This window comes from Populus nigra, chromosome 6, assembly GCF_951802175.1.
Source record: "Populus nigra chromosome 6, ddPopNigr1.1, whole genome shotgun sequence".
Lineage (NCBI taxonomy): Eukaryota > Viridiplantae > Streptophyta > Magnoliopsida > Malpighiales > Salicaceae > Populus > Populus nigra.
The window spans coordinates 2,536,736-2,559,132 of NC_084857.1; the positions used below are offsets into that span (position 1 = coordinate 2,536,736).

The 22,397-nt window shown below is 37.2% G+C and overlaps 3 protein-coding genes and 1 non-coding gene across 6 annotated transcripts; 2 read left to right on the forward strand and 2 right to left on the reverse strand.

The window, feature by feature from the left end:
• Positions 1–2,934: 2,934 nt before the first annotated feature.
• LOC133696395 (SAC3 family protein A-like) lies at positions 2,935–13,583 on the forward strand. Of its 3 annotated transcripts, XM_062118577.1 has the most exons (15): positions 2,935–3,241; positions 3,342–3,419; positions 3,880–4,851; positions 6,760–6,828; positions 6,952–7,191; positions 7,983–8,084; positions 8,953–9,050; positions 9,203–9,365; positions 9,509–10,000; positions 10,596–10,736; positions 10,827–10,886; positions 11,630–11,760; positions 12,015–12,148; positions 12,228–12,460; positions 13,105–13,583. In XM_062118577.1, the coding sequence occupies exons 2-15, from the start codon at positions 3,354–3,356 to the stop codon at positions 13,204–13,206; spliced, it is 3,003 nt and encodes a 1,000-aa protein (XP_061974561.1). In that variant the 5' UTR covers positions 2,935–3,241; positions 3,342–3,353; the 3' UTR covers positions 13,207–13,583. The 3 variants fall into 3 exon arrangements, with proteins under 3 accessions (XP_061974561.1, XP_061974559.1, XP_061974560.1); XM_062118575.1 differs by having other exon boundaries at positions 6,760–7,191; XM_062118576.1 differs by having other exon boundaries at positions 3,354–3,419; positions 6,760–7,191.
• A 786-nt stretch (positions 13,584–14,369) lies between these two features.
• Positions 14,370–15,146, reverse strand: LOC133696404 (uncharacterized). The gene has a single exon (XM_062118591.1). It carries the CDS (start codon positions 15,046–15,048, stop codon positions 14,452–14,454), a length of 597 nt encoding a protein of 198 aa, XP_061974575.1. The 5' UTR covers positions 15,049–15,146; the 3' UTR covers positions 14,370–14,451.
• A 1,260-nt stretch (positions 15,147–16,406) lies between these two features.
• LOC133698078 (U2 spliceosomal RNA) lies at positions 16,407–16,602 on the forward strand. The gene has a single exon (XR_009843002.1). It is a non-coding gene; the product is annotated as a U2 spliceosomal RNA (small nuclear RNA).
• Positions 16,603–19,692: 3,090 nt separating this feature from the next.
• LOC133697012 (ABC transporter G family member 6-like) lies at positions 19,693–22,397 on the reverse strand. Its single transcript, XM_062119330.1, has one exon. The coding sequence runs from the start codon at positions 22,185–22,187 to the stop codon at positions 19,902–19,904; it is 2,286 nt and encodes a 761-aa protein (XP_061975314.1). The 5' UTR covers positions 22,188–22,397; the 3' UTR covers positions 19,693–19,901.

The following is a 22,397-nucleotide window of genomic DNA, read 5'->3' on the forward strand; positions in this document are numbered from 1 at the left end:
TTGTAACAGTAATTTGGAAGGGAAAGTTCCATGAAAGGGTCGGGTAACCCGCGTACCATTTACCCCCCGAAAATATTTAGAAAAAGTCCCGAGTCAAACAAAAAGAACTAAAGTTCCTGTACGCAATAAAAAAAAAATTGTGTGCGTGTACTGTAATCATCCCTATTTCCCCGTATCATCTGTATTCTTGTATTTTATAGGCCAGAGCCAGCAATTGTAGCGTCTTGAGACTGATTGGGTGGTTTTCTTTAAAGGCGTCAACCACTGCTGCCCAGGGGAACGCATTACAATGCTCCTTTCTCCAGGGCTCTTGGGGAGTCCGCGGTTTCTTCCAATTTAGAATTCTGTAGGGCTGACTCTAAAACCAGTGACCTGATTAAGGCGTGTTTAGACAATTCTTAACTTACGTACACGTTCAGACTTGACGAAGGTTTATGAAGTTTCACTCGTTCCTTCTTTTGAACTCTTTTGACGCCAATAAACCAAAACTAATGGGTTGAAAATTTTCCTCGACTGTTAGCTAGGAGTGGCGTGTGGCAGGAATCTTCAGTTTTTGCATTATTATTTTTCAAACTTTGGACGTTGCTTACCCCAACCATAAGAGTCTTGTGTGGTTGTGTTGCGACTTTTGTTGCTTTGCCGTACCATTGCATGCAATTGGTAAACGATTCGCATTCGGTTTCAGGGCAATTTATATAACAATGGAATAATGCTCCAACGCCACCGGTTGGTGCCATTCCAATTTAACAAAAGAAAACTCTCCCATTTTCTCGAGACACTTTCTAAAACTTAGACGTGTGTAAACTTATCATCCTACGTCTCAGTGATACTGTGCTTTTAATATAAATGCCAGAAGTTAAGAAACACTGTTATATACCTTAGCTTGAGCTGGCAACTAAATAAAGATAAGAGAATATAAGCTACTTTGAGAATAACTTGGCCTTCAAAACATAATGGTCTTTTCTTGAATATTTTTTATTTGATATTATTTCATTTAAAACAAGGATTTAAATACAGAAAATTAAAGGAGTTACTTTCTTAGTTTACTCCTACTTGTACTTATAGTTTGTTACTTAACAAACTAGTTATTTTGACTCCTGCTTTTAAGGAATTAGCAACAGCAACATTATTGACTATCTCAAACAAAAAACCAAGTAAATGATAATAAAAGACTAGTAAATAAACCATATCTTTAACCAGACTTCCCCAGTAGTAGATTAGGATCGTAACACCCACCTGCCTAACTCCTGAGTGCAACAATGTTGTCGCTAGAGTGCCCAGATGAAGTAAATCGACGAGGCAAAAGAAAAATATAATCATAGTGATAGTAGTAGAAAGATAAATCAATCACTTGAGTTTCTGATACAACGTTGTGGGAGCATACCAGTCAAGAAATGTCAACTTGTAACAATTTATAAATGCAAAAGTATTTAACTAGTTAATGGCTTTGAATTTCTAGGTACGAAATCCTAAGTTCCCGGCTTTGCATCCAAGAACAGGAAATTAAAGAACCATCTCAACCTAATAGCTTAAGCTGTTAGGTGAGGTCTTAGGATATGATTTGTATTATTTTATAACACACCCCCTCAAGTGAAAGTCTTTTAGGCTTGAAACTTACACATGTCCACATTACCTTGTGCTTAATTTTTATCAAATAAATAGAGATGGTGAGATTCGAACTCATGACCACTTGGTAATCAAGGCTCTGATACCAAATTAAAGAATCATCTCAACCCAATAACTTAAGCTGTTAGGTGAGATCGCATGATATGATTTGTATTATTCTCTAACATAGGAACACAAAGGGTAATGAAAGTAAGTTGAAAAGGAGCACAATGTGTAGTAGCATCATTACAATATATCTTAAAGATGATTCCTGTTACTATTCTGTATGCATGATATCTTTTTTCGAGCGAGAAACACCGGTGCCGTAGTTGGCTGTGTGATTTCTATAATTTATATTCCCTGGCTAAAAGTCCAAGAGAGTACAGGAAAGCAACATTTTCGAGTGGATTTGCTAATGGGCCATCTCGAACCCCCTTTATGGGCCTCGAGTAGGCCTGGGCTTCGTGCTCGGTAGGATTTGGTCAGATCATGGCCGAAACGTGTGCTCTCGATTATTAACCTCCGCAGTCCGCACGCGTTGTTCGATTAGAGTCCCTGCCCTCCATTCTCTCTCAGCTTCCTCTGTTGTTTGTGCTGAATAATTCAATTGAATTCTTGAAATGGAAAGCTTTTCAGCATTCGAAAACTTCTACTCCTGTGAGGAAGTGGTGTTGATGAATAATTATTACAATAAATCCTATTAAATTATTTTAGGAGGGAAAGAATACAATTTGAAATATATAATAATTTCTCATAATATATAGAGATCCACGTGCATAAATTTGATTGCTCTTATGTATCTATTTCGATCAAATATCACACAAGCGTGTGATATTGTTGTAAACTGTAATACACTGATTTTTATATCTTGAAAACATCAAAATTGATATATTTAAAATAAAAAAATAAAAAAAGAAGAAGGAAAAAAGGTGTCTTAACATAGATAAATGCATAAAATAGTGCAGCATGTTGTTATCCGTACACAAAAGGCAATACACAAAATAAATGCTTAAAATCCATCTTGTTTTTTTTAAAAAAAACATTTTAAAAAAATTTAAATTTTTTTCTTTTACTTAAAATTAATATTTTTTTTTGGTATTTTCATATCATTTTAATACATTGATATCAAAAATAATTTTTTAAAAATAAAAAATATTATTTTATTATATTTTTAAATAAAAAATATTTTAAAAAACAATCACAACCACACTCTACCTACACTAATTATTCTCTCAAATAAAAATTAAAAAATGGGGGGGGGGGGGGGGGGGGGGACATAGCAATAAATAAATTATAATCCGACTTAACCTCAGAAAATCCAAAAGGATTATAACTTCCTGTACCGCCATCAACTACATTACGCACGGACCCAAACACGGCCTTGACACCTCCTTACTTGAATCCGCCTCTCTCCCAGTCCCTCTCTAATATATATATATAATTCTTTTTATCTCCTCCTATATCCAACTTATCGAACGTTTTTTTCTCCTACTAATTTTTGTTGTAATATTTACACATACAGAATTAATTTTTTGTTTTGCTATTTTTGATTCTGCTGATCTCAATTGATTTTCTGTTACTTCCCTCTCGCTTTCTCTATCTCTTCAATCGCTTTCTTTGTGTTAATCTATCGAAGGTTAGATTATTCTCTTAATTTACTGTTACTAAATTAGGGTTTTGTGGAATTCTAAATTTTGTTTTTCAAGCTTAATTTGATCCTAATACGTTTAATTTAGGATGCTGAGTAGATGATGGTGATGAATCAAGGAGTCAATGCGCAAACCATAGCTTCGGTGGACCCTAATTCACGCGAGGTAAGTTTCACAGATTTGGATTCTCTGGCATTAGCTTTAGTTTATACTTAACGAAGTAATGTCCGACGTTGATTTGACTTTTTTTTGTATTAAATTGATAAATATTACTGGCAAATTTTTGAGTTAATTTTTAAACTTATTTGATATGAATTATTGTTAATGGTGGACCAGAGTAAATTATATTTATTCCAATGAATTAGGTTTAGCGTTACCATGTTGTTTAGAGGAAATTTAGTGTCAGTTGGGAGTTTTTTGTTAATCTTTGTTTTTTAGTAGCACATTAGTAGAAGATTGAACAAAAGTGTACATGCGATCCTGATGTTGATATGATTGTGTGTATGGAAGGCTAGTTTAGTTCAAAGTTCCAAACTGGTGTGTTTCGATGATTCTTGTAAAATTTGTGATTTATGACGTCTTTGTCAGAGCATAATTTATTAATTTTTATTTGCTGCTGTTTTAGGGTCGATATGTTGTTGATGCGAACCAAGGGAAGAAATCTTATATTCCCTCAGTTAATGGATCTGAAACTGCACCATGGACCACGCATAGAGTGGATAATCACTCCACAGAGAATGGAATCCTTTCAAATTCCAGTTATCACCATGATCAGCAAACACAGCAGCCTGCAAGAAATGCTCAAGATAGTTTGAGCACGACATCCCTTTCTAGTTCATCGACTCAAGGAACAACTAATGTAGTGCAACAAGATTACAGTAGTTATGCAGCATACAACCCTACAGATCCATATGGTTATGGAAGCACTGGATATTCAACAAGTTACTATAATAATGGTTATCAGCAGCAAACCAACCATTCATACTCTCAGCAACAACCAAACCATTCATACTCTCAGCAGCAACCTAGCCATTCATACTCTCAGCAGCAGCAACCTAGCCATTCATACTCTCAGCAGCAACAACCTAGCCATTCTTACTCGTCGACTGTAGGAGCATATCAAAACACAGGTGCTCCTTATCAGCCTCTTTCCTCATTTCAGAATACAGGGTCATATACTGGGACAACAAGTTATTCAACCACTTACTACAATCCTGGTGATTATCAGACAGCTGGAGGTTACCCAAGCAGTGGATACAATAATCAGACTACCTTGTGGAACGATCCCAATTATGCAAATTATACATCTCAACAGTATTCAACCTATGCTCCAGATACAACAAGTGCTTATAGTTCCGGTACTGCAGCTTCAACATCAATGAACAACGAGCAGCACTACAAGCAATGGGCTGATTATTACAGTCAAACAGAAGTTATTTGTGCTCCCGGGACAGAACACCTGTCTGCTGCTAGCACATCTAACCAGGGAAGTGCCGTGTCTGGTGTGTATCCTACTTCCAGCACCCAGCCTCCCTCATCTTTCACCCCGACATCTCAGAGGACTGAATCTGCGTCTTCTGATTTGCCTTCTTTGCAGGTACATTATCTCGGAGCTAGCAAGAGCAAATTGCTACCATGAAGATATCTATGCATGTCCCTGTTCTTATTTTTCTCCTTACTCCTACCATTATTTCATGATCAGCTTTTGATTTGACCTTTTCTTTGCTTAAGCTTAATTACTTTTCTATTATTGAAATTGTGATCTGAGGTCCTGCCTGGTGGGTGGGGAGGGGGTCCTTGAGATAAGGGACCATGGACTAGATTGAAGAATATCAGGGAGGGGTTGGTTTATAATTTCCTGGGTTTGATTTGATTAGAATCTGATATTTGAGTATTCAGGATGCTGTTGTTGCATGAGAATTGTTGTCTTGTGGGTAAGGTCACATTTAACATCTGTTTGGTGATCTTGTGATCTATGCATACCCCATCCTTGGCACGATCAATTTATGTTATTTAAATTTGTTTATGAACCAATAGGATGATTTTTCCACTTGAATATTTAAAGAAAAGCCTCCTGTAGGTTCTCAAATTACAGAGTGGGCTGGAAAAAAAGTTTTAAAGTGCTCTATTCAAACACAACTATTGCTTCCCTTGTAATGTAAAATGATACGTGCATAATTAAGATTCTTCTGTTTTAAGATGATGCATGTGATGTGGACTGGTGGACATGTTCTAGACATCTGTCTTTTCTCTCTCCCCGCAAATAACTGCAGCATGTTATCTTTTGATGTTTTTAAAGAAACTGGTGAAAAGAGAGCATGAAAGTTTTATGAAAGTGAAATTTGTCATTCTTGAGAAATGTTGGGGTTTTAAGGGATGCTGAATTGCGAGAGACTGGAGTTTTAAGGGATGCTGAACTGCAAGAGACTTGTGAAGTTTCATTATTCTATGTTTTTTTTTTCCTCAATTTAAAATATGTATTTTAAAATTATGTCCTGATTTGGTGTTAATTCAGAAGGTGCAGGAAAACATTTTTGTGACAGATTCTTTCAGGATTCTGTCATAACATGATACTGCGATTGTGATATTTTCAGGAACTGCAAATTTCACTTTCATAATACTTTCAAGCTCTCTCTTCATCAGTTTCTTTAAATACATCAATAGTTAACGTGCCACAATTATTTGAGAGAGAAAAAAAACAGATGTCTAGAAAATGTCCACCAGTCTAGCCGCATCATAATTCATATGCATCATCTTAAAACAGGAAAGACTTGTAGAGTTTTGTTATTCTATGGTGTTTTTTTTTACTTTTCTCAATTTAAAATATGTATTTTAAAATTATGTCCAAAGTTGATGTTAATTCACAAGGCATGGGTATTAAAGGAAAAGGTATTTTCAGGTTTCTGTCATAACATGATACTATGATTGTGATAAGGATTCATAACTGGTTTCTGGACTGTAATCATATGCTTAATTGATTCTGATATTATTTCCTATCAATAATAGCACGGATGCTTTTAATTTGTCAATATGATGCATCTGCTAGAGATTACTTGTCCAGACATGTTACAGCTCTTGTTACTATGTGGCTCGTTTCTATATATGTGTTCCTTCTCATTCTCGAGAATGTTTTAATGTTTGATCCCCAATTGCTTGTCCAGATTTGGGATTATAGTTCCAATATATATATGTGAGATCCTCATTTGACTTTGTTGGGGTTTGCAGCATATTTAACTATACATGAGATCCTCATTTGATTTTATTGGGATTTACTGTGGCTCATTTCTATATATGTGTTCTATTTCTCGAAAATGTTTTAATGTTTGATCCTCAATTGCTTGTCCAGTTTTGTGATTATAGCTGCAATATATATGTGAGATCCTCGTTTGACTTTGTTGGGGTTTGCAGCATATTACATGTATTAATTGTGCTGGATTAGTTAATCATTTCACAACAAAAGCTTAGTTACTCAAGTTAATGTTGTCTTTTCTGGTTTTCTTGTCAGACCAGTGCAACTATCAGTAGTGCTCATGATGGCTGGAAACAAGGGGCTCCAAGTTTTCAAATTCACCATGCTAGTCCTACGCAACCACACTTTCAATATTCTCTTGATTCAAAAGCTTCATATGATAATTTTCAGGAACAACAACAGACTGCTCATCAAGGTCCTAATTCACAATTTCCTGCTGCTCATCAGGTGACCCAGAGTTATCAATCACCTCTGCCAAATGCTCCATCTTTAGATACTCGAAGGGTAAACATGATGCAGATTCCAACAAATCCTAGAATTGCTTCAAATTTAGCTTTGGGCTTATCAAAAACCGATAAGGATGGCTCTGTGACCAATGCAGCAGCAAAACCTGCTTATATTAGTGTGTCGATGCCAAAGCCAAACAACAAAGTGTTGTCCAATGACACAACTATTTCCATGCTTAAGGTGATATTGGTTTCTTATCAACTTGTCCTTCTAAAAGTTAATGTTTCCACACATAATTTGTCTTTGAGGTACCCACCAAAAAGTCTTTCAAAGTCTAAAGTTGTTTTAATTTACTTTTAAATCTCTAGTTCTTTTTGACAGAACAATTTCAAATTATGACCCTGGTATTCTAGATGTTAGAAGATTTGCAGATCCCTTTTGTTTTGATAGCATGTAACTTAGTGTGGAGGGTTTTACCAATTCTTTTGTTGTTTCAAAGCTAAAGACTTAGGTTATGTGAAAAGGTTGGGCTGTATTCATAGATGTTATGTTTAAAAAGAATCTTTGAATATCTATGCAAGCAGCATTGATGAGAAAGAAGTGATGGGTGGTTTTTGACCTGAAGTTGTAGATGAGTAGGGTTGATTGAAGAGGGGGTTGTGCGGTTGGAGTGGTATATGGCTATATGCTTCTATACAGATAACAGAAAAATTCCTGCCTTAATTGCTCTAATCATATTTTGATGTTGTTTAAGGTTTTTTTTTTTTCTGTAGGTGGTGACAGATTTTTTTTTATTAATTATTTTTTGGGGGGATTAGGGGAGCGGACAATTTCCAACTTCTGGATTGTACCACATCGGTGTTCCTTAGATGAGGTTTTGCTTATCCCAAAAAAAAAGAAGAAAAAAAGAGGAACTCTTACAAGAAAGTTTTCTTTTTTCACAAATTGTCTTTTATCTTTCACTGTTTCATTAAAAATATCAGCTGAATTTTGTTTTTATGCAGCATTAATAACTTTCTTGCTTCTTGCAGCCTGGAATGTTCCCTAAGTCACTGTGTCATTATGTTGAAAGGGCTTTCGATCTCTGTAAAGATGACACACAAAGGATAGCTTGTCAGGCTATCATGAAGGAGGTGAGTTGCAGTCTATAAGCTATTCTGGCATCATTTGTTGCCTTCAAAGCGTGCAACATCATATGCACATTTTCCTTTTTTCGCTTTATTTTTTCCCCTTTTGCATGGTTTTAAGCTTGGAATTGATTATAACTTCTAGAATCCATTTGTTCTGACATGTAACAAATAGATTGTCAACATCCTGTTTAACATGGTCTAAAAATATGTTATTTAATGCATATGGGCAGCAACAAAGAAGTTATCATTCTTGATGCTAAAACTGTATCTTAGAATTGATATATTAAGATGAACTAGAGTGGCTACATCTTGTTGCAAGGTAGAAATTTGATAGAATTTTCATATTTTAGTGGGCTGCCTCTTCTTCTATGATCTGCCCATGTCTTGGCTGATGAGTGTTGTGATAAGTGAGATAGTGGCAAGAGATTCAAAGAAATCACTAAAATCTAGTAAATATAAAGAACTCATAAGAATTTGGAATAGTGAAACTAAATGTAGGTGCCTTTTCTTATCCATCTAAGACTCTGGTATGAAGTCTGATACACTATTTTGGGAGTCTCTGCAACTAACTCCCGAAGTCTTAAACTATTTCTGCCAATTACCTTGCATCTTTGTCAATTGTTTGTTCAGTTTAGTTTTGTTCTAATCATCCAAATTCAGAAAGGCGCCACAGGATTTGATCTCTAAGCTCTTTGAGGCTATATCTGCTGAAAATTCTCTGTTACATCATGTTCTGTATGGTCTTCTTTCTTATTGAGATTTAGTAACATGGTGTTCCTGGAGTTTTTTAAATTGCCATGGTTTCACTTATGTTAATTTGTTCTGATTTTTGATAGCATGTATATCAAGTTTTTTTCTCCTTTTTTTACAGATCATCACGAAGGCAACTGCCAATGGTACACTTAACACTCTAGACTGGGATGCGGAGCCTCTTTTTGCAATACCAAATTCTGAGGCTGTCAATGTGGAGTATGTAACCTTTCAGCTGCTCTCTCCTCTTACTATCATGGCTCAAATAATTCTTGTAATCTAGCTTATATTTGACCTTTTAGCAACTATAGGTGGATATAAAATTTCTTTGAATCCAACAATAAACATTTGTTGAACTTTTATGTTTGCAGGAGTTCACAATATTCCACTCCTGTTTCTTCAGTACCGAAGTATAAAAGGAGTCCAAGCAGACGATCTAAAAGTAGGTGGGAGCCTTTACCAGAAGAGAAATCAGTAGACAAATCTGTTTCCACCAGTAATGATATTGTAAAATATGGTGGTTGGGACAGAAAGGTATATCTTGTTGCTCTCATCCTTTCTCCCTCCTCTCATTACGTATTAATTTCTTGGGAGTCATTGTTGGCTCCTGTATTTTGAGTTTGGAAGTGCTCTCTGCATCTTGTTTAGATCATTTATTAACCTGTTTAACTATACAGGCTCCTAGTGCGAATTCTGAGAGCAAGGAGAATGCTGTGAATAATGTGAAGTTTTCTTTATCGGAGCAGAAACGTCCAAGCAAAAATAATCAGAGGCCAGTTAAGAGGCAACATCTTGCTGATGGTTTGGATGCTGCTTATAACGATGCATCAAGTGACAGTGATAAGGAGCAAGGTTTAACTGCTTATTATTCTAGTGCAATATCAATTGCCAATACACCAGAGGAAAAAAAGAGACGTGAGAGTCGCTCTAAGAGATTTGAAAAGGGACAAGGATATCAAACTGAAGTTAATTATTTCAAACCAAAAAATACTGGTGCTGGGAACTTGTACAGTCGGCGGGCGAGTGCATCGATGCTTAGCAAAAGCTTTGATGACAGTGGAAGCAAAGCTGTTGAAGACATTGATTGGGATGCACTAACTGTCAAGGGTACCTGCCAAGAAATCGAGAAACGTTATCTGCGCCTTACTTCTGCACCTGATCCCTCCACTGTAACTATCTAACATCTTAATGTCATTTTTATCCTTTTGCATCCATAAATGAACAAAAGTTGACTTTTAATTATTTTTAGAGAGGAAGGAAAATAATGGAAAAGACAATAGATGAGGAAAATATTTTGATCTCTTTTTTTTGGAAGAGAGGACAATAGGACGGATGAAAGGGAGAAAATTTATTTTCCCATGTTTGGTAACAAGAAAAGGAAGGAGTTTTTTTTTTTTGGTGTTTTGGGTGGGAATGCTGCTGTTTACTTTTTTTTTCATAAGATGCTACTTTAAATTCAAAATCAAGGTTAAAATTAGAAATTTAATTTTTCTGCCATTTACTTCCCTTTATTTATGAGATGCTGTTTTAAATTCAAAATCAAGGGTAAAATTGGAAATTTAAGTTTGGTGTTTTGGGTGGATTACTTTGCTGCTGTTACTTTTTTTTTCATGAGATGCTACTTCTCCCCATCTTATTTCCTAATTGGAAGACTTTTCTCACATTTTCCTTTCATTTATTTTCCTCTCACTTCCCAAGCAAAAGATGAGTTATACACAAATATATAATGTGATTTGTTTGGTCTGAATCTGTACTGCTTTGCAGGTGAGACCAGAAGAAGTGCTAGAAAAGGCTCTGCTTATGGTTCAGAATTCTCAAAAGAACTACCTTTATAAATGCGATCAATTAAAATCTATTCGTCAAGATCTAACTGTACAACGAATACAGAATCAGCTGACAGTTAAGGTGTGTGTGATACCTGTTTTACCATGCGACATGAAAATTTCTTGTTCTTTTGTTTTGAGTCTATTTAGTTTTGTTGTTGTGTATATTCAGGTGTATGAAACGCATGCTCGATTAGCACTGGAAGCAGGGGACTTGCCCGAGTATAATCAGGTTGGTGGGGCTATTAACATGACCATAAACCATGTTATTTTTCTCTAGTTCATTGTGTTGGCTGGACTTTAGTCAAACTCCTTTTGAAGATTTGTTGCATTGCTCATTCATCCAGGTTTTTCTTCCTGCGACTAGAAGTGATTTTCCATTCACACATTCTTATTCTGAGTAATCAGTTGAACCATTTCCAATAAGACATTGCACCTGGCAGAACAGTCTGCATGCTAATAATTGTGCTGATGCATTATATCTGAGGCCATAAAAATTCTGTAGCTGGAAAAATGATGTTTAGTCACGTTAGTTGTGGCTGGATGATTTGAAAACTCGTAGGAAAATGGAGCCTTAAAGCTTTTATCTAGCATGCAGCTTTTTGTTGTACATGTTCTGTCATCATCAATGTAATGTACCATTGTGGACATATTCATACTCCTTCGCCTTAATTTATTCTCGGTTACAAGTATTGTTTTGGAACTTCTACTCTGACATGGTATCCATGTATTAGTGCTTTCTTTCTTGCCAGTGCATGTCAAGTTTCCTACATTGTAGAAGCTTGTGCTTTATTGGAGTTTGAATCTGAAGTAATGTGTATTTCATTGCTTGAAATTCAAATTTCAAAAAACAGAAAGATATCAGAATCAATGAAGCAGTTGCCTCTCCAATACTGTGATAAATTATTTATAGAATATGATGATTGTGATTATTGTAGCTGCTTATAATTTTTCTCTCTCTCTATTTTGTTTCAGTGTCAATCCCAGTTGAAAACCCTCTATGCTGAAGGAATTGAAGGACGTCATATGGAGTTTGCAGCTTATAACTTACTGTGTGTTATATTGCACTCGAATAACAATAGAGATCTTGTATCATCGATGTCAAGGTTAGTGACATTCACTCATTTAGAGTTTGGTTATGCTGATGCTCGATGTTGGGCATTTGCTGTATTAGAGTTTGATTACACTGATGCTCTACGTTTTTTGTTGCATACTTTGGGTTTTTAATGTGTAAAGTGCATGCAAGGTTTAATTTTCACCTGCTGACTCCTAGGATAATCAGTGTAGATCAGTCAGCATTCATTTGTTATGATACAAAATGATTTTGGTACAATTTAACACTACTGTTTTGATTTTCCAGATTAACCGAGGGAACAAAGAAGGATAAAGCTGTTAAACATGCTCTTGCAGTTCGTGCAGCTGTCACTTCAGGAAACTATGTAATGTTCTTCAGACTTTATAAGGAGGCGCCTAACTTGAACACTTGCCTTATGGGTGGGCATTAGAAACTCTCCTCTTTTTGAAATTTCACTTTGGCAATCCATTATTGACAAGAATGTTTGTCCTCTCACAGATCTCTATGTTGAAAAGATGCGGTACAAGGCTGTGAGTTGCATGTCCTGGTCATATCGCCCTACAATACCAGTTTCCTACATTGCACAGGTTCTGGGCTTTTCTAGTGCGAGTGATGGGAATGATGAGAAGGACTCAGATGGGTCAGGATTAGAGGAGTGTGTGGAATGGATGAAGGCCCACGGTGCTTGCCTTACCACAGATAACAATGGAGAGATGCAGCTTGATACAAAGGTATCTTCAATTTAACTATAAATTTTCACAAGAACATATAACACTTACTTTGTGCCTAAGTATTGCTATGGCACGGCACTGAGCCTTAGATGCTACTGGATTTCCATCCCTTTTCCAGTGGAAAAACAGTTAAATTCCAGGATTCCCTTGGGTTTAAGCAATGCCATATTTCTACTCTGTCTGGGAGCCATTTGTAGGAATAGATTAGGTCTTGATCTGCATCAATGGAACCCTTCTGGATCAATGGAACCTATCTGGAACCCTATTACATCACAGCATTGCAGACTGCTATTTTTTAAACTGTAATCTCATTATTCTCCAAGTAATATTATGAAATTTACCCTAAAAAAATAATCCAGTGCATTCCCTTTGCATTTTTTTCTGTTTAGCTGTCTCTAGTTTGCAACTAAATGAACCAAACACAATACAAGCTTAGACTAATGTTTTGTATAACAAAATTTTTTAAACGAATTCAACAGAACACGCAAAATAAATGGCCAAAAAGTTGCATTAAATTACCACCAATGCCATTGTTTGCATTCGTGCTGAATTCATTATACGAAGCATTACTCACAAGCTTATGGATGCTTGTTTTATGTATTTTTGGTTTCATTATGACTTAATGTTGGGTGCTTGATGTGCAGGCTTCATCTTCCAGTCTATATATGCCAGAACCTGAAGATGCTGTGGCCCATGGAGACGCTAACCTGGCTGTTAATGATTTTCTGACACGGACATCCTTGTAGCCAAGGTGATTTACATTGATAACATAGTAAGGAAAAACTTGTGCCGCCCTCAACAATATATTCGTACAACCAGGAACGCGGGGTATTATCTGGGCCGAGGAGTTTAGTTCAAGCCTGTGGAGGTTGGCTGTAACATTAGAGAGGGTAGATCATTGGTGTATAGAGTTGGAACAGACGATGAAATAGGGCGCACAAATTCCCCTTAGAAATGATTTGCCTAGGGTTGCTTAGAGCTCTGAGCTGGCACGATAACTTGTGACTAGATTGTTTGCTTTCTGTAACAATGATTCATTCTTTATTGGGGAAGAAAGACATGGCATGTTAAAAATACTCGAAGAGGAAGGAAATAAGAAACATGAGTTTTGTTGTGTGTTGTATTAATGGAAGTTAATGATTTTTTGAGCATTAACATGCAATTGTTGCTTGATTTGCTGCTTCTGTGAGGTGAATTTTAGAGAGTGACGGACTGAATCTCAGGTTTAGGGAAGGCCACTTCTACAGTTGAAAAGCATCGGATTTGATTGCGGTAGCTTTGGTTTCTAGATATATTTTAAAATTGTGATTTACTTTAAATCTATTAAATTAATGTTTTTTTATGTATTTTTTAATGGTTTTGATGTGCTAATATTAAAAATAAAAAATATTATTTTAATTTATTTTCAATTAAAAAGTTACTTTGCATAACAATATCAATCATCGGATTACTCTCTAATGATCATTGTTCGGCCGAGACAACCGGTCAAAATTTTTCATGTTCAAAACGGAATAAGAAAAACGTTTACGGGATGTGCGAAAATCCTTGCAGAAAACACAGTGAAAGACCACTAGAAGCATTAGGAAGATAATTTTAGAAGGGAATCTTCAGGATGCATGTTGTGGTGGAGGTTACTTGAATCTGATTGCCTGGGTTTATGGCCCTATTCTTTGTTAATTGTCACTATTACTCGTAATAAAAACAATGGATCCAAAAGCACCTAAGAAATCTGATACTAGACTTCCTTACTTTAAGGTCCTAAAATATGCCAGATGTCGGTTAATCTTTCTGGCAGCATTCCTCCCGATCTTGCCGATATGTCTTTTCATTTGACGAACAGATGAAACAAATTTAAACAAGCGTATTACCACAACCAACCTTAACAATGTCACAAATAAAAACCTAAATATGGCTCCAAAACAACGAACTAGTATTACAAAACGAGTGTTAAAACATTAATTTTTGTTTTCGTTTACAAACTACTCATTTATTCAATCCTTACTAGGGGCGGATTCAGGCCAGATGCTAACTTTCTCCTTCTCGTACTTGACATACAAAGCAGTAACCGCGGTTACAAAATAAACCTGAATCAACACAATTGCTGGTGTGTGATAGTTAATTACACTTTTACCCGTTGCAAGCTCTACTAATAACAAAGCTGATAACCCCAGAATTGCGATCCTCCCGTTAACCCGTTCACTATACGGGCTAAACCCGAGTTCCACTTTTAACCCACCAGAAACCGATTCTTTTAAAGGAACTGGAGGAAGGTACATTCCTGACCCTGACCCAGATGAGGATTTCCCTTTCTTAGCTTTCCGGAGCTCTGCTTTCTTGCCGGTCCCGCTTCGGTATCGAAGTCGAACCTGGGACAAGCGGCTCTCGAATTGATCATCAGATTCGGACCCGGGTTTGGAATCGGGTTCTTGGGTTGTGCCTGGTTTGTTGTCATCTGTGGTCGCACGGGTGGTGAAGGAGTGTTTGGGCACGTGGGATCTGATCGGGAATGCGGCGCGTGGGGAAGGGAAATGAGTTGCTGCTGCCGTTGCTGAGAGTTGCAGAGAGGGTGAAGATGGTAGTGTAGCCATTGTTAGATTTCTGGTGAAGTTGTTCTCTTTTAGTGCGTGTTATTTTGTTTGGATAAGGCACAAAAACTCTCCGCCTGTCAGGTATTTCTTTTCTTCTTTTTTGTGGCGGGAGTTGTTAGTTAGCGATTGGCGCAGTGAGGGCTACGTGTATTTTATTAATGGGTAGTTTTGTCATTGTAAAATTCTTTCATGTGGATGGGCCTACCACTCTCACAAATGTATTTAAATGGACTTACTAAAAAGTTCAATGTGATTGATATTGGGGTAATATCGGCCCAGTTCTAGATTTAAACTACAGATAGGACTTGGGCCCATGATAAAATTCTAACCCGGCCATAGCAGAGTGAGTGGGGGAATTATTAGGTACTCCTGGGGTAGTATTCTTCCATTGAACTATCATGGACTCTCATTGTTATGTGAGTGAGAAAACATTATTTCATCTACCGAGATGAGTATATTAAGCAAGGTGTCGAGCTACTGCTGGCATCTACATCAATAATAGGAGTGATCTTAGAACTTGAAACAGTGAAAGAAATTGTTATTGAACAATATTTATGAGCTGTATCATTTAAAAAATTATACGTAAAAGATAAATTGTCAGATAGACTTGGTATATCATGTTATTCATAGATTAGGCCAATAAATGTGAGATATATGGATAAACTTTTAGCGATCCCTGTCTCACGATATGATTATTTTACATAATTTCATCTACTTATTGTATTTATTGGTCTAATGTGGTACACCGTCATGCTCTTAAGTATTTAATTCAAGTTTCTTTCTTCTAAATTTGAATAGAATAATATCCCCATTGAAGCAGCTTTCAAGAAAAGTGGAAAAAAAATACAAAGGTTAATTTTAAAAAAAATATTAAATAAAAAAATTAAAAATAAATCAGGACCTAACAAACTAAAACCAACATTTAAAACTCGTTATTATGATCATGAGATTATTTTTATAAAATATAAATTAAAAAAACAAAACAAAATTTCTAAAAAAATGATGGATGAAATTAAAAAAAATATAATTAAAAAATAAAAAATAAAAAAAAATTAGATATTCACTGTATTTTCCCCCACACCTTTTAATTTTTTTATATAATTTATATGGCCCTATATATATATATATATATATATAGTGTACAGTTCCACATATTTTAATTTATCTGGGCTGAAAAGCAATCTATCAAAGTGATCAATACCGAAGCCAGATCACATCTCTTGTGCAATTATACTATTTTTTTATACGAACGCATGCAGCAGAACAGGAGGATAGGCGCTTACATCCCACATCGATAAAGCAGAAGATAATGTTGGGAGCTGCACCTATAAAACGCAATTGAAGAGACTGTACAATTCATACCTTTCTCGGCCTTTTGGCTAAGATCAAGTGTAGTATCTGTTCTTATCAGTTTAATATCTGATACGTGGGCCATAGGTCCACACGATATTAAATTAATTTTTTAAAGGGGAGGATCCACCGCAGTAGCTTGCTACTGGGATCTTCACGCGTCGCCCATGCGTTGCACTATTGCAAGGGCCAGGCGCACCCTCCAAGTCGAGTCAAAGGGTTCCGAAGGTCATACCAAGTGTATGTCCCATGTCAACAACTCGTGGGTTTCCCGATGAAAGGACCGAGTTTTAATTCTGTCTAAATTGCGAGAGATGTTAAAGGTGCCTGGTTATTTTTAAAGGAAATTTAGTTGTAGACGCTTTTATCAAGAATGTAATTAAGTAAATATTAATTAATAAAATAATTATTTATTTTCTTAATCCTTCATTTTTTTTTCTTAATTGGTGAAAAAAGTTTTAACATTGGCCACCTGAGTGGAACTCCAACAGACAAGAAATGAAACTGTATACTGTAGTTCTTAATTCTTATATCCAATGAGACCAATGTGAAGCAATCGCAATAGTAGAAGCAACTGAAAGCTAGATTGAGTATTTATACAATGATAAAGGCCTGACTTCGTTGCTTGCCTTTCCAAAACTATGAAGGAAAGGTTCACTTCGGCTTAGATTCTGATTTCGGGTACTTAAATCCTATGAATGAGGAGATGTTCTCTCTGGATTTTATTGACTTTCATTAAAAGGAGGAAACCTTGTAAATATCATATTGATTATTATCAAGGTTCCGAAAGAATTACTTACAAAATATCGCATTTGAAATCTCATTTACTCTAAAATATAGATAAAAACAGAATTGTGATGCTGAGATATTGGGGGGGGGGGGGGAGACGGGCAATATTTTAATAGTCAAATTAACGCCTCAATTGGCGAAAGCAACAAACCAGACTTGGAAAGAACAGCAAGAGTAGAGACAAGAAAGAGAACCAATGAACAAAGGGGATACGAATCCCACATCGCTCAAACAAGGAGCATTGGAAGCTGCACGTATAAAGTCTAATTGAAGCCCCAATTTTCCACTCACCTTTCATGATATATGGGCCTTAGGCCCATATGTTATCATGTTAATATTTTTTGGTGGGTGCTAATCACGGTAGATTACTAATGGGGGTCCTTGAGCGTTGCCTCCGTTGCGCTATTGGCGTGGATTACACCTCCATTCATTGTTGACACCTAGAATTCCAATCATTGTTGAAGCCCAGAATCGATTCATGCTGAATAACTGACAATTTTCTTATTTGATTATATCAGATAAGATTTTCTAATATTGTGAGGAATATTGAAAAAAAAATCAAATATTAGGATCCAGCTCAATATTGCTTATCCCCGGGCTCATGTTAATTTTGAATATGCAAATGCATGGCGTAATACTATGCACGTCGGCAGACACTTGCTTATATATTTGTGTGGGGGCGAGTATTTAAATGATAAGAACTTGCAAATATATTAGTACCTAATTAATAATATAGGAATAATGAATTGAATACAATAACAATTAACAATATAGGTGTCCAAAGAACATAACTTAACTTTTATCTTTTATAAGTATTAGTGTTAGAGAATAATATAAAAATATTTTAAATCTCATTTAATAATTTAAATTATTAAATTAAAATAATTATTTAATATAGTATATATCGATCAAAATATAGCCACAACCCGGATATAAATGTCAAGACAGAACTTTCAGCCCAAAACGCAGCAGAGCTCATCAAAAAGTAAAACAAGAATCCTGGAAGACCTCTATACAGCCCAAAATGTAGTCACAGAGAGCGCGAATGCCGAGCAAAACAAAGACGGTAGTGAAACAAGTGCGTGAGTATTATCACATACGATGATCTTCTGTATGTGCTATGAGCAGTTTCTCTCATGAAAATATTCCTTTCTTGGAGGAACACCGGAAGCGCGTCACCACAGAGGAAGAAAGCAGTTGCCATGCCAAAAGAGATAAACCCTACCAAGTCTGGTTGTTAGAATTCGAGTAATGGGCTAATTTATTGCACTTGTGATCTCCAAGCTGTGCAGAAGGATCCTCTAACATACATGTATGTTCGTATGCCAACCAAAAGGGAATACCAATTGGCAACCATATATATATATTGATTTTCGTAAGCTTTAGCATTTAATGCTCGCATGCAAGCGTTAATACTTAATGCCTGCTCTTTGCAACCGAACCCACTCCCTTTGCCAGGAGTGCAAAATTAATGAACCATACCAAAAGATACAGCCTTTCAGGTGGGTGTTTATGGTTTAGGGTACCTTACCCATAATGCTAAGGCACTCCTCTTGACGGGTCGGCCTTGTGAAAGCTTTCAATATTCCTTTGTTGGGTATACTGCCATATGTGTTGCTGAAAACATTATTAAGATTACTTCATACACAACTAACCCCTGGGAAAAAGATAGACGAATGGAAGAGGAAACTGAAGTGGCAGCAAATGATTTTCTACTGTTTATAAAAATAACACAGAGAGGCAAACTTGTAGTCCCCGAATTTCCTGCGATTGTTTCGTTCCCATGATTATTTTGTGTCAAAAGCAGAGGATTAACTAGGCCACCAACCTAGAAAAAGGGCTCGGGAGAATCATGTTTATCGTCCCATGACTACAGTACTCAAACTGGCCAGCAACTCGGTTTCTTAGGTAACCGGCCGCCCTGAAAACCTTCAGGCTTCATCCATGTGAATAGGCATATATATATGACACATCAAACATCCCATCTGAAACGAACGACTTGATCTGAGATAATCTGATCTTTTCTGAAAATATAATAGTCTAAGTAGATGCTGGGATGTTGATCATAATTAAACACGTTCTCAAGTTAGTAGATGAAAAGAAAGGAGTCTATGTAATATATCTAATGTAATTAAGGAAATGATAAAACCTACTTTAAGGCAACTTAATTAGTTTTAATGAACTCTCAAGCTATTATACTAATATAAATCCATACCCTCTTTTATGTATTTCTGTACGCAAGCCCCTTTTGAACCTTCACAGCTATGGCTCGGGGACCAAGTTCATACCATATATCACTAATCCTTGCCTGATGAAATTAAATACAAAACTTAAGAATTGGATTTTCAAGTCTTTAACAATCACACACACAAGTGTACTGCTAGTTAGGTTGTCTCTCCTCCTAACACTACCTTACCAGCACTAACTAAAATATAATAATTAACAGTCACAAAAGACTTGTGGAAAGCAACAGCCACTCCCCCTAGATTATGAAAACTGAATTAAGGAATTGAATATAAGAGTACTGTTTTTTTTTAATCTAAATGAGCATTAATATTGAACTATTATATGTAGCAGTTTTACACCAGAAGGCTCCAACGGTCGAGTAATTCCAACAGTACAAATTCAGGAAAAAAAAACACACACACAAAATATGATCCTCCCGCCAAACACGACCCTTGTACCCACCATCTAAAGATTACCCTCGGGCCTCATCACCTTCTCTTGTTCTTGCTTCCAAACAACAAAGATATGTAAAAGAGAATCCTAAACAGGAACCCCCACGCCACGGTGACCCACAGGCAATTCCACTTGCTCAAATCTGTAATCCCTTGTTGCTGCAATATGTCGGCCCCAGTAGTCAAGCATGTGGAGCTAGTGATCTTTGTTCCCAGTGTATTGCTCATTGATTCCAGCAGTTGAAGTTTCAGTGATGTGGATACTTCCCCAAGTGGACTTTGGTCGAAAATCTGAACACCCCTCACAAAACACTTGGCTGGATCTTGAAATTCATTTAGCAAAACAGCTTCATAAGGGTATTTCACCAGTGACAAGTAGTGAAACCATATCCAGTAGGCAGGGATTCGATCACGATTGATAAAGAACCCACTGAAAAGCAGGAAGTATGCCAAAATAGCCACAACTATGGTATAACCAAGCATGACATGAGGCACCACACCAGACAGAAATGTCACGAATGAACTTCCAGCCCAAAATGAAGCAAAGATTATCAAAAAGTAAAACAAGAACCCTGAAAGACCACCATCTAGCCCAACAGCCCAAAACGTCGTCGCAGAAAATGCCAACGACAAGAAAATCAACGATGGTAAAACAACAAGCCCATGAGATAACACATAAGATGATCTTCTATAAGCATTATACGCAGTTTCTCTCATGAAAATATACCTTTCTTGAAGAAAAACTGGAAGAGCATCAGCACAAGTGTAGAAAGTTGTCGACATGGCAAAAGCGAAAAACCCTAATCGCTCTTGCACTCCTTTTGGTGAATTGTCAAGCTGCCAAAACATCGTAGCTAAAATAAACCCAGTAACCATGACAGCACCCAATCGAATCCCGAACAATTCCGGCATTCTTCGTGAATTTAAGAACGACCTTTTCGACAACACTGCCATTTCTATCAAAACTGAATTTGCAAAAGTGGGCACCATTGAATTTGGACTTATAGCATCATTATTAGTAGCACCAGACACCAACTTCCCTTTAGAAATGGAAGCACTAATAGCTTCTTTAAGTGACAACCCACCCCGGTCCGGTTCACTCCCTCCATTTCTTGAATGCTTCAGATCCTGCCATGATTTATTAAACTCCACCAAACTCCTAGTCCCTCCTGGTGACCCTTCAAGCTCTCTAATCAAATCCAAAGCAAACTCCGTCCGGTTCTCATTCTCTGGTATCGGATGCCCGAAGTCCGAGAAGTAAACCGGTAAATTCATCGGTGAACCACTATAAACAGTTTGTCCACGCGATAAAAATATCAACCGGTCTAACAACCCAAGAATTCGATAACTTGGCTGGTGCACTGACATAATCACAATACTCCCGCTCTGTGCTATCCTTTGCAAAACTTTCACCACCATAAACGCACTTGTTGAATCCAAACCGGACGTTGGCTCGTCAAGAAAAAGGATAATTGGATCGTGAATTATATCAATCCCAATTGAGACACGACGTCGTTCTCCTCCACTTACACCTCGATGGCCTTCATCACCAATAACGGTTTTTGCCGCGTTTTTAAGCCCTAACTGTTCAATTAGTGCTTGCACGCGCAGCCGCTTTTTCGATTTAGACAAACTCCTTGGCAATCGAAACTCCGCCGCGAACATTAGTGTTTCTTCTACTGTTAGCATTGGAAATAGCAAATCGTCTTGCATGACGTAAGCTGATATCACCTTCAACATTCTAGACTCCAAAACCTCACCGTTTAGCGTCTTCGTGCCTTTCAAGCTTCCTTTCGCGATTCGATTCGCGAGGGCGTCAATGAGTGTTGATTTTCCGGATCCACTCGCGCCCAATACAGCCAGAATCTCGCCATCACGTGCCTCGCCGGAGATATCATTCAGGAGAGTCTTTGTAGTGGTGAAGAGGCTTTCGCCTCCGACAGGATCGGTATCAGTGGCGGCGCCGAGGCGGTGGATATTCCTGCTGGGGAGGATAGCCGGAAATTTAAATTTACGGCGAACTTTGACGCTGTAAGTGAGTTTGTTGAAGGAGAGAACGAATGGAATCGATCGCGGAACCTCAAGATTCGTGCTTCCAAGCTCGAGGACTTGGTGCACCGGGGTCTCGCTTCCATCTCCGGTGGCTTCACGGCTGACATCTCCGACGCGTTTTAGCATCTGTCCCAGAGTCGGCGAGGCCCCGGAGGCAGATGAGGCGGATAATGGTGGCTGGAGGTGGTTATTAGTGAAGTCCATTGTGTAAAACGGAACTGTAAAAGAATCTCGACTAGGCGAGTAATTTTCTGCTACAACCCGGGACATTCTGATTCAGAAGCAAGAGAAGTGAAGATCTTTAGAGAGGGTGAGGATAACGGTTAGATTGCATGCGGCACTCCTGTTGAGAGGTAACGCCGGTTAAAGCAGAGGAAACGTGATTGTGGTTGTGGTTTCCAGTGGCAGTGGCGGTGGAGGTGGTGTTTGGTTAGGGGGTTTTAGAAGGAAAGGAGGAGCAAAATGAGAAGTTCTGGTTGT

Coding starts and splice junctions, on each gene's coding strand:
- LOC133696395 (XM_062118575.1), top strand. CDS start 3,354: ATGATGGTGATGAATCAAGGAGTCAATGCGCAAACCATAGCTTCGGTG. Junction 10,737..10,826: donor AGAATCAGCTGACAGTTAAG/GTGTGTGTGATA, acceptor GTGTATATTCAG/GTGTATGAAACGCATGCTCG. Junction 12,149..12,227: donor CTTGAACACTTGCCTTATGG/GTGGGCATTAGA, acceptor GTCCTCTCACAG/ATCTCTATGTTGAAAAGATG.
- LOC133696404 (XM_062118591.1), bottom strand. CDS start 15,048: ATGGCTACACTACCATCTTCACCCTCTCTGCAACTCTCAGCAACGGCA.
- LOC133697012 (XM_062119330.1), bottom strand. CDS start 22,187: ATGTCCCGGGTTGTAGCAGAAAATTACTCGCCTAGTCGAGATTCTTTT.